Source organism: Oncorhynchus kisutch, linkage group LG16, assembly GCF_002021735.2.
Source record: "Oncorhynchus kisutch isolate 150728-3 linkage group LG16, Okis_V2, whole genome shotgun sequence".
Lineage (NCBI taxonomy): Eukaryota > Metazoa > Chordata > Actinopteri > Salmoniformes > Salmonidae > Oncorhynchus > Oncorhynchus kisutch.
Window position 1 is genome coordinate 27872594 of NC_034189.2, and position 12455 is coordinate 27885048.

General features: G+C 41.5%; 1 protein-coding gene across 5 annotated transcripts in view; it reads right to left on the reverse strand.

The window, feature by feature from the left end:
* The window catches only part of nrxn2b (neurexin 2b), a 1016923-nt gene that overhangs the window by 448148 nt on the left and 556320 nt on the right, over positions 1 to 12455 (reverse strand). For all 5 annotated transcript variants that reach the window (XM_031792165.1, XM_031792164.1, XM_031792163.1 and 2 more), the window contains one exon: positions 5858 to 6031. In XM_031792165.1, the coding sequence (XP_031648025.1) occupies positions 5858 to 6031 (174 nt within the window). The remainder of the gene's footprint in view (positions 1 to 5857; positions 6032 to 12455) is intronic.

Genomic DNA, 12455 nt, shown 5'->3' on the forward strand with positions numbered 1-12455 from the left:
AGTCTGCCTTATAATAAAGGTATATTTGTACTTTTTTTGGTTCAAATGGTTGGTGCTTTAAAAAGAAAGTGATAAAAAAACGAGAGGAAGCTATGTAAAACGTTTATTATAAACTGACTTGTACTTGCAATGCCATACTTGTTTCAAGAGATAAACAAAACATGTTACTATTTACACATTTTAAGAGCAGCCCAATTAACAAAAAAAAAAGTCAAATTCATGAGAGCGCCAGCCATTTCCTCAACGTTATTCCAAAATGGACACTTCAAATTAGATGTCTCCATTTTATCAGTTCATGTTTTTAATTACCCACTGCAGTGGTTACTCCATCAATCAGTGCTTAATACAAGAATCCCAAAGGCTCTAATTAAACATATTGCTGTAATTATTACTGAAGTCAATCACAATATTATCACAGAGTTGCACTTCCCTCCGCTATCGATCAGCTGCTACCTCAACCAGTGAATATAGTTTAGACTTGAGTTTAGAGTGTATAGAGTATGGAGTTGTAAATGTGTCATTGAAATGCCTCGTGTTTCGGTGGGAGCAGTAGAGTTGTAATCGTGTCATTGAAATGCCGCGTGTTTCTGTGGGAGCAGTAGAGTTGTAAATGTGTCATTGAAATGCCTTGTGTTTCGGTGTGAGCAGTAGAGTTGTAAATGTGTCATTGAAATGCCTTGTGTTTCTGTGGGAGCAGTAGAGTTGTAATCGTGTCATTGAAATGCCTTGTGTTTCGGTGTGAGCAGTTGTAAACTTATTTACATTTCTTTTGGAGCGAGGCATGAATCCCACGTCTGTTAAATCTGTAGCTGTGATTTATTAAAGGAGTTGGAAGAATGAGCAGCATGCTATCTGCTAGGGCACGAACAGCCTTACTGTGTAACCTGCCTTAACACACATCTCAACCCTGCGTAACAATATGACACCTGTATCTGGAACTAACAGCTTGGGAGAGAATGAGACATCTGGGAATACCCTCCCTCCACCCACCCTCTGACTCCCTCCCTCCCTCTCTCTCACTCCCCCCGCCTTCCCTATCCTCTCTCTCACCTTCCTCGGTCTTCCTCCCAAATCCCAGACGTGAGTCAGCAACTCAGCATAGTGAAGAACACAGAGTGAACAGTCGTTAAGCCAAAGGCTGCAGCTCTCTGCTCTCGCTGCTGTAGGGAGGGATTAGCTGAGTCAGGCAGCTACAGGAGAACAAGTTGCCCCATTGACCCTGCTGGATGTCTGGGGATGCAGCCATAGCGGTCAACCTCTGACCACTAAACTCTGGTTCCAACGCCTGATCCACCTGCTCCACTGAGCTGGTCTGGAGGACCGGCCTTGGCCTGACATATTGAACAGAGGGTCTGGCTACTGTTGGAGTGTGCAGTACAAATAGTCCGGTTGCAGAGCTGTGCATGCTTCTGCCAACTCAATGTCCTTTGTTGTCTTGTTGTCATGCTATAGCCCTTTATGTTTGACAGGACCAACGGACATGACAACGGACATGAAAGGGAGACTTGGCTAAAGCGCAACCACATCTGCCACTAGGCTACACTATCAATAGCCATTTGTATTGGCTTCTATTGAGTTGAAACGTTCTACTGGTTTTTGTTGTCAGGCTATGGGGAAACAATTCCGTGAAAAGATTAGTTGATGCTATGAAACTTATTGCTACCTCCTGCAACCTGCCGTTTGAGATTTTAAGGGAGTATATGTGATAGCCTAATGCAGTTTTAGATCTCTTCTAAAAACGGAAGTAATTACGCCGTATAACTGTAGGCAGGTAATAAGCCAGGCTGGCAGGCAGAGGTGGCAGCGTTTGCGTTTAGAATCGGAGAGGCAGCGAGACCTCTGGGAAATCAGACAGTGTGAACGCTACTGCCGCCACAGCCTGCAGGTGTCACAAACACAATTAACTAGCCGCCAGAGACACCACAATACCGGTGACGTCCGTCCAGCTAGAAAAGCTGGGCCCCTTCCAAATGCAGGATAGAGGAGTTTAGGCACTGCGTAAAATGGCCTTTTTTCCCCCAAGTGTGTAAATGTGTGTCAGAAGTTCTATTGATAACAAGTAGAAGTTCAGTATTGAGAAGTCATGATGAAAACAGACTTTGACCAGTGAGCCATGGAAGGACATGGATCTTTACTCATGCTATTACCGTAGCTCTTGTCACCTTGTCCATTGCCCTCATTCGTATCCCCCAGTGCACATGATTCTTGTCATGCCATCAATTAAAGATCCAATATCGAATCAAACTTTATTTAGCCACACAATTATCGCAAGGAAAACAAGAAAAAACACAAAGCAATAAAACACAAAGGCCTCGTTAATTAAAGAACAAGATAAAAATGCAGGCTTTCAAACGGAATTTTAGCACCTCAAGCAGTTTCACAGTACAATGCAAAGTTCCAAATGAAAAAGGATAATAAAAGGTATAAAAAGTACGATCACTTCATAAAATATACACAAACAACGACAAATAGTCAGCCTTTTTTTAACTGCAACAATTTAAGAAATACATGGTGGATCTCAAAAAATCCCAATGCTAGGCTCCTTGATTTCTCATAGTGTCACCTCCAAGAAACCTAATGCCTTAAAAAGCAGCCCTGCCTGAAACTGGTGCGACCACAGTTACTCTCTGTGGTCCTTGTAAACTGCACAGTGAGCGCTACAGGGTGGCTGACAATAACAGAGGCAGAGATACCTTCTGTAGGTTTTATTGGAAAGAGCTGGGAGTCGAGCGCCGAGTATGAGGGTGGAGTCTAATTATATATCTGGCTATTACAGACGAAGAAGGACCTATGAGTTACTGCAGGTGTCAAACTTCAGAATCACCTGTGTATGATGAGACTGGGAGGATAAAATAGCTTGAAATGGGATGATAAAGTCTGCTAAGTTAGTCTAGGTGAATGTCAGGGGTGGATTGGCCATCCGGCAATTCTGGCAAATGCCAGATGGGCTGGGCAATATTTCGGTTGGGTGTGCAGGTTGAAATTGACACACACACAAATATATACAGCACCAGTCAAAAGTTTGGACATACCTACCTTTTCTTAATTTTTTACTATTTTCTACATTGTAGAATAATAGTGAAGACATCAAAACTACAAAATAACACATATGGAACACATAGTAACCAAAAGAGTGTAAAACAAATAAAAAATATATTTTATATTTGAGATTCTTCAAAGTAACCACCCTTTGCCTTGATGACAGCTTTGCACACTCGTGTCATTCTCTCAGTTGTGTTGTGACAAGGTAGGGGTGGTAGACAGAAGATAGCCCTATTTGGTAAAATACCAATCCATATTATGGCAAGAACAGATCAAATAAGCAAAGAGACTGGAGGTCAGTCAATGCAGAACATTTCAAGAACTTTGAAAGTATCTTGAAGTGCAGTCCCAAAAACCATCAAGCGCTATGATGAAACTGGATCTCATGACGACCGCCACAGAAAAGGAAGTTTATTAGAGTTACCAACTTCAGAAATTGCAGCCCAAATAAATGCTTCACAGAGTTCAAGTAACAGTCACATCTCAACGTCAACTGCCAAGAGGAGACGACGTGAATCAGGTCTTCATGGTCGAATTGCTGCAAAGAAACCACTGCTAAAGGACACCAATAAAAAGAAGAGTCTTGCTTGGGACAAGAAACACGAGCAATGGACATTAGACTGGTGTAAATCTGTCCTCTGGTCTGATGAGTCCAAATTTGAGATTATTGGTTCCAACCGCCATGTCTTTGTGAGACGCAGAGTAGGTGAAGGGATTATCTCTGCATGTGTGCTTCCCACCATAAGGCATGGAGGAGGAGGTGCGAGGGTGTTTTGCTGGTGACACTGTCAGTGATTTATTTAGAATTCAAGGCACACTTAACCGGCATGGCTACTACTGCATTGTGCAGTGATACATCATCCCATCTGGTTTGTGTTTAGTGGGACTATAATTTGTTTTTCAATAGGACAATGACCCAACTCACCTCCAGGCCGTGTAAGGGCTATTTGACCAAGAAGGAGAGTGATGGAGTGCTGTATCAGATTACCTGGCCTCCACAATCACCTGACCTCAACCCAAATGAGATGGTTTGGGATGAGTTGGAACGCAGAGTGAAGGAAAAAGCTGCCAATAAGTGCTCAGTATATGTGGGAACTCCTTCAAGACTGTTGGAAAAGCTTTCCAGGTGAAGCTGGTTGAGAGAATGACAAGAGTGTGCAAAGCTGTCATTAAGACAAAGGGTGGCTAAAAATCTAAAATGTAAAATATATTTTGATTTGCTTAACACTTTTTGGGTTACTACATGATTCCATATGTGTTATTTCATAGTTTTGATGTCTTCACTATTATTTTCTAATGGTGAAAACAGTAAAAATAAAGAAAAACTCTTGAACGAGTAGGTGTGTCCAAACTTTTGACTGGTACTACACATTCTTTACATATTAAAAAATGATATATGAAAAAGGCAGCCCATGGGCCTGTTTTTGTGCATTTTCTTTGTTATGCTAATCTATAATGAGTATTTGGCTGATTAGTGGGCAACGGCCGGTCCCCCCTACCAAGATGGGCCAGCCCTGTTTTCTGATAGGACTGAGCTGAGGTCGAGCAAACTCACATTCAAAGTAAAAAATGTGGCATCAGCAAAGAGACCTGCTCCAACTCTGTCATTAATTAGACAGCCAAGATCATGGATCGTAAAAATCGGAAAGGGTACCTATAAATGTAGAAAGGTCACCGCACTCAAAATGTCCAGTTTTTTGGTCAGCTAAAACCATGATTTGATAAAACAGTAAAGTGCATTATCCTCATGATTCCTGTAATGAAAGCGTTTATATCGCTGGGGCCTGCTGCTGTGATGAGCGAGCCACTCTCCTCTCCACCCATGTGCTTGGGAGAAAAATGCGGTCTGATCATTATAACATTTCAAAATGCAAGAAAAACACAGCTTTGAGAGCATTGTCCCCATGTCCCTGTTAAAGAGACGATGGTCTCAGCTTTCTGTAGGTATAAGGTATAATTCTCAACTTAATATACAGCTCAATAGCAACTATTTTACAACCAAGATATTGATTTTGGCTTTGCGCATATGCCGTTGAGAGGGCATAGGCCTATAGGTTTCATGGGTAGTAGCCTACAACTGCAAGTTTTATTAGGACATTCAATTTGCTGTTGGGATCATGACTACAAGGCTACTAGCAGCGGGTGGTATATTTAGAGTTTGCGATCCCCCCCCCAAAATTAGCGATCAACCCAAAATTCATGACAATCACTGGATTAGGTTGCACATACAAAAATATCTTGAATCATGCATCATTGCTTGGATGTGTGAGATGAAACAGTGTATTTGTTGAATACCTCAAGTAGTCCATGTATTAATGCTCTTAATAAAGCTTGATTACGTGTGATTACTCTCTTGGGTCCGACCAAACGATGTCACTGGTGCCCACCAACTGTGGAGGTTAGTTTCACCAGTGACACCAGGGGAACATGTTAGTCTACAGCATTGTAATAGTAATTAACACCTAGGGTAGGTGTTGATTCGGGGGGACTGATATATACCAAGCACTAATTTGCAATATAACCTAAGTCATTAGCTTGGCATTTATAACGTATAAAGCAGAGACAGACAGATAACAAGAAGACACAGTGAGAGCAGAGAAGATGCTGAGATAGATAGAGTTGGCGGATCGCAGTGATGTGGGCTGGTGTGGATACAATGCCAGGGCCAGATTCTTGGCCCAGTCCGCCCCTGGCGAATGCCAAGTGTGTGTGTGTATATAGTGCACGTGTTTGCGCATGCGTTCACACTTGTGTGTGTGCAGACATGGGCATAATGTGTGTTTGTGGGCATATGTGTGTGTGAGCACCAACTCACCGTCGCAGCCTCGCTCCACCTGGCCCACCCTGTGGAGGGCGTCTGCGATCAGGTCTGGCAGTCTCCCGTTGAGGTCCACCGAGGCCAGGCAGCCCTGGTACCCGTCCCGGGACGCGATCAGCTTGGGCAGACTGTTGTACATGCTCTTCCCCACACCCCCGATGTACAGCTCCCCTGGAGAGGAGAAGACAATAGCAACATGAGGAAAACTGGCCTACATTCGACCAAACTCACAATGCACAATATCTTGAGTATGATTTGTAGTGGGGTGGACTCCCGAGAAAGGTATTGACTAGCTATTACTGCCGCCACATACAAGGACTAGTGGTGTTTCTTCCTGAAAGCTCTGCATCTCTGAAAATACAGGTACATCTTCCAGGTATAAGTTAGGCTACTGGCCTAGAGGAGGAAATGACTGGTTCAATAATCATTGTGAAAATGTGCTATTTGAAACTCCACCCCCCCCAAAAAAAGTTTTTTTAGGTCTAAAAGTTTTTAAATTGTTGTTCTGAACCCACAAGTCATTGCCACTCCCCACCCCATCCATTGGTTTGTTGCGCCATGTGATCTGCCCTGTATGGAGCTTGCACAACCGGTTGGGCCTTTTTCTCCAGAGTACCCTGTACAGAGATGGCCCATGCCTGGTATGCAAACATACAGTACATGGCATCAGAGATTTGGTCACCGGTCCAGTGTGTGTAGCTAGCTACCTAGTTTAAATATCAACAGTACAGCATTTAACCTACATCATCAATATTCTGTCTGGTCTGCGCAGTAGAGAGGCAGAAAGACAAAGAGGTAAATCACAATCAACTGATAGCCCACCCTCTTTCCCCGATGTCAATCTCGTCTTTAGGAGCCACTGTATAGCTTGCTTACAATTTGTGATGATGAATGAGTGTGTTGTTGCAGAAATAAATAGGCATCTGCTTTAAAAAAGTTACAAATGCTTGCTACAGAGGCATTTGGTATGTTAGGAATTTTGAGATATGGTGGTCGGTGTCTTATTTTCTTCTTCTTCTTGCACCTGCCCCCCCCTGAAAGGTCCGCATGGCCCTGCGGCAAACTAACATGGTCATAGTATTCCACCTGATTCTGAGTGTTTCATGTGCTTGCAACTGCCTGAAAATGTAGGCTGTCCGCGGCTATATGGCTGTAAGAAATGTACAGAGGCAAGTGTATCAAGCAAATCTTAACAATGTTGTTGTTGGCTCAATCGCCTGCACTGAAGTTAGGTTCAAGAACATGTGTAGGTAATATTGCATCAAAATGAGTGAGCACAGAGTGACTGAATCTAAACCTATGCTTCTAGCTAACTTTTTGGAAACCTGATTAGAATACAATCATGTATATACTACAGCCATTATTACAATTCAACAGTATTTTTATTTTTACCTTTATTTAACAAGGCAAGTCAGTTAAGAACAAATTCTTATTTTCAATGACGGCCTAGGAACGGTGGTTAACTGCCTGTTCAGGGGCAGAACGACAGATTTGTACCTTGTCAGCTCGGGGATTTGAACTTGCTCTAACCACTAGGCTACCCTGCCTCCTAGTGGTTAAAGTAATTAAGGAAAAATACTTTTAAGTACTACTTAAGTACATTTAAAACCAAATACTTTTAGACTTTTACTCAAGTAGTATTTTATTTGGTGACTTTCACTTTTACCTGAGTCATTTTCTTGTAACATATCTTTACTTTTACTCAAGTATGAAATTTGGGTTATTTTTCCACCACTTCAATTCAATTTCAACACTCGTGACAATATTATTTATTCTGTCTGTTGTGTCTTATTTTGATATTTCACTGATAACAAATCGGCCGTTGAAGGGGGGCCCAGGGCGCACTGAATCGTTTTCCCGCCTATTTTTAATAGGCACTATGCGCTTGTGTGTGATGTAAAAAATGATTGACTTTGTGTAGCCTGGCCCTAGGCTACTGTAAAGACTACGACTAGCCCACTCTACTCCTATTGCAGGTAGATGCCCTCTCAAGCATGACTTTAGTTTTTATAATGAAAGTGTGTGTGCAGGAAATAGTTTGTAAACAAAGATTGAACAAACAGCTGTGACTGATTTGATAGAAACCAGCCCACTGGTGCAATGCCACTCTCACGTGGAACTCTTCATCACTCAATTTCTCCCCTTACAGCAAATGTTTGCTAATGTTTATTTATCATTCTGGTGTTTTACAGCACATTCCTACTGCTAGACAATCAACATTATTATACAAAATTATACGCGAGTAGACATTTTGGAAGAAGAGTTGAACTTAGACCTAGACATTCTGTGTCGCCGACCTGCTCTTAACACAGTAGAATATTTGTGGATTGATTAGGCAAGCGTGCATGTAGATATAGAATGGCGTTTGACTATGTGGAGTTTTTTCTCTCCTAATGTCTTTATTCGTCAAAAGGGGGATTCTCCAGTTGAAACAATAACACATTTTCCACGCCCCTGTTTCTGTCAAATTTGAGGGATGGGGCTGGAGAAATGTAACCACTCAAATGTATAAACAGCGCTATGGATGCAAGGACTGACCAGTCATGATATCAGAATTACAGTTTGAATCATGTTTCGAGGCTATATAGTATTTGTTTGTATTTACTTTGTTTACAAACAATGTCAAATAGGCTTACATTCTGGGTTAAGATGGGGTACGACAGTTGACCTTAGAAATGCTCATGAGGCATTTAAAGGTTATATTATTCAAGAATAAATGGGTAGGCCTACATATCGTTAATGTATATATCCAAAAATGAATGTAGCAACGGCAAGACTGTCCCTTTAAAAGATTATTTTAATTATGCCTATGTTCTGATATGTTGAAAATGGCTATTGGCCATTGATTTTCAAGCTGTCAAGAAGTAGACCTATTGCATAAAAAATTATAATTGAAATGATATCATTTGTAATCAATTAAGCTTTGCAGACATTTGGGAGTCTTTGCTGTGCTAAAGCCATTTGAGACAGACCAGAGAGGCCAAATGAATTAAAACAGAGGAAACAGACTGCAAATCAGCACATGTAGTTTAACAGTTAGACAGAAACAACATCTGTCGGAAATAGATAAAGCTGCACTGGTGAAAATAAACTAAAAATAGGGATTTTAAGGCTACCCCGTGGATGCCCCCCCCCCCCCCCCCCAACAGCTGTTGATTCAGGGAGCCTGCCTGTAAACACTGGTCATCATAATGGAGTGGACCAGGAGAGAGACATTTAGAACCCACTATAAGTGGTGAGGAAAACTCCTGGGATCGAGTTTCACTCTGAGAAAATGCTCATAGTTATGGAATAGAGTGCATTGTACATGTCTCCACTGATCTGATTCACGGCATTGAGTTAAGGGGACTGAGAAAGGGTACTGTACACAGGATTGGGATTGATGTTTGATGCAGACACAGTATTCCTTTCGACATTCCTTTGTGAGCTATTAAATTGACATAACACTGTCTTTGGGAGGTGAGGGTTTATGATTTTTCAAGCCAGTGATTGACCGTTATCGAAGACTAGGCCAATTAAATACTGTCAATCTTCAATAACTACAAGTAAAGCCATTGTATTTAAAAAAGATATATTATTTATGCATTTTCTTTTTATCCATTTCTTATTTTTATGTTTAAAAAGTATGTTTTTTCTACTCAAAAGATATTGCAAAAGGCGTTGGTGAGAATGCCAAACTTAATTATGAAGAATCAGTACATCAAAACTCCTTTGATGTAAGTACAATAAGAATAAAACAACTATTTTGCTCCTGGCATTTCTTATCATTTCTTCATTCAGCCTTTATCTAAAGCAGGAAGTCACATTGAAATGAAAAAAAAAAGACATTGTGGGTAGATATTTCCCAAGGAATCATTGGCTAAAAGGGCAACCCTAGCAAAGTAAATACAGGGCCATCATGCCGCCTTTGTTTGTCTAAATTCAGCAAAACTCTGGGGACTGCATTCCTAAAAGTGCCCCCGAAAATGAATCTTTGGCTTTGAGAGAAGCAATAAGCCCACTAGGTCAAATAGTGTCAGAGTAATTGAATAAGTCAATTATGGTTCGCAGTTCTCTTCCTAAAACTAATGTGTGTTTGACACTTAATGCATCTCAGTCAAGGCTGTAAGGCATTCTAATCAATACTGTGGATTCATTAGCTGCATAACTGAACGATGCCCTCAAATTGCAGAGAAGAAGAATCGCTTCTCAAATATGCATTTTTATTGCTGACTTACTCCAAAAAGTGCAAAGCAGTTTCTTGAAAAGTTAGCAGACATGTTCAAGAGTAAAAGATTGCCTTTAATGCATTCGGGGTGAGGAGAAATAACCTTTACTTGTATCAACGTTTTTGTTTTTGTCTGGTTTAGAAGATCAAGCACGACGTGTGTGTGGGGTATTGTGTGTCCCAATCCAGCTGCGTTCCTCTCTGGGTCCCTTCATTGGGTTGGTAATGAGTGATCTCGCTCTCCCTCTCGCTCCCCCTCTGTCTGGCTCTCGCCGTGCCCTCAGAATGTCACCTCTTGGGTCGACCTTCCTCTTGCCTGTTAGGAGCACTTATTTTGGATTTTGTGTGTGAGCGTTCTGTAATGTATTCCGACTCCTCTTAGAAACATAGTAAGACATTTTGTGGCCCAGTGTTTTAGGTCATATTTGCTTGAGTAAGGGTTTTGGGCTTATGTTTCCCTTCGTGAGAGATAGTAAGAGAGTTCTGTGCTCCATTATGGGTCCTCTGTGAGATACTGTGAGAATGTTCTGTGCTCCATTATGGGTCCTCTGTGAGATACTGTGAGAATGTTCTGTGCTCCATTATGGGTCCTCTGTGAGATACTGTGAGAATGTTCTGTGCTCCATTATGGGTCCTCTGTGAGATACTGTGAGAATGTTCTGTGCTCCATTATGGGTCCTCTGTGAGATACTGTGAGAATGTTCTGTGCTCCATTATGGGTCCTCTGTGAGATACTGTGAGAATGTTCTGTGCTCCATTATGGGTCCTCTGTGAGATACTGTGAGAATGTTCTGTGCTCCATTATGGGTCCTCTGTGAGATACTGTGAGAATGTTCTGTGCTCCATTATGGGTCCTCTGTGAGATACTGTGAGAATGTTCTGTGCTCCATTATGGGTCCTCTGTGAGATACTGTGAGAATGTTCTGTGCTCCATTATGGGTCCTCTGTGAGATACTGTGAGAATGTTCTGTGCTCCATTATGGGTCCTCTGTGAGATACTGTGAGAATGTTCTGTGCTCCATTATGGGTCCTCTGTGAGATACTGTGAGAATGTTCTGTGCTCCATTATGGGTCCTCTGTGAGATACTGTGAGAATGTTCTGTGCTCCATTATGGGTCCTCTGTGAGATACTGTGAGAATGTTCTGTGCTCCATTTCTTATTTTAGTGTTTTATAAGGTAACAGAGTTGCGGTTAGTGTTTTGATTCTCCTCCCCAGCCCAGGCAGTGATGAATGTTCTAGTGCACAGGGGTTGCGTCCCAAATGGCACCCTATTCCTTATATAGTGCACTACTTTTGACCAGGGCCTATCAGGCTATGTTAAAAAATAGTGCACTATAATGGCGAGAAGGGTGCCATTTGGAATGCACAGGGGTCTAGAGGTCCACCAGAGGGGACCAATTACAGCCTCTCAGACACGGCCGGGGCCACTGTGCATCTGCGGTTACCATAACAACTTCTCAGGGGCCCCTGGGTAGGGCCATGCTGCATCTGAGCAGACAGACAGAGAGAAGGATGCTGGGATAGGGCCCCTGGAGGGCCACTAAGAGCAAGCTCAGTAACACCTGTGTCTGGTACACTAGTGACTTCATATTTGAAATAAGCTTCTACTGTAGTCAAACACTTGTCTACACAACTCTTCTATAGTCTCTTAGAAACAGATTTAAAAGACATTGCATCCCAATGCCTCCGGTCATTCTAAATATCTAATTTAACTGTACTGTACATAACAATATAAACATGTACAGTATATGCTTGCAGAGCCAGGATTGTAGGTTGGATTCCCTCAGGGGACCAGTACGAAAAAAGTCTGAAAATGTATGCGCTCACTACTATATATATATTGTGTAAATAGTATTTTTGTTGTCTCTTGGTGTCATGTTTTGTTTTCAATGTAATATAATATCTTGTGTTTTTTTTAGGGGGTAGATCAGCTTTAATATTGCAGATAGATTGTAGCTTCCATCAGTGTAATTGTCTGTATCACTTACAAACCGCCATATATATTTTGCTAATATATATACATATACACACATATACATACATACATACGCATATAAATACATACATACATATCTTTTAAAATATATATATTTCCTTTGTTACCCTCCAACTCTACCACCCCTCCCCGAATTGGAGCAAACTAGTGAACAACAACGCTTAGGCCTGTATTTCTAGCTGATACATACAATATACATTTTATGGACACAGTCTATGTTACAATAGTTTTATTTGTTTGTTTTTAACTCTTGTCCTTCCTCTACCCTCATCTTCTCCCATATATTTATGATGTTCATCAGGTTTGTTTTATATTTGCCATATCTTGCAAACTATACTCTTTCAAAAAAGATCTTAAACTATATACGTTTTACGAACACAGCATGTTTTA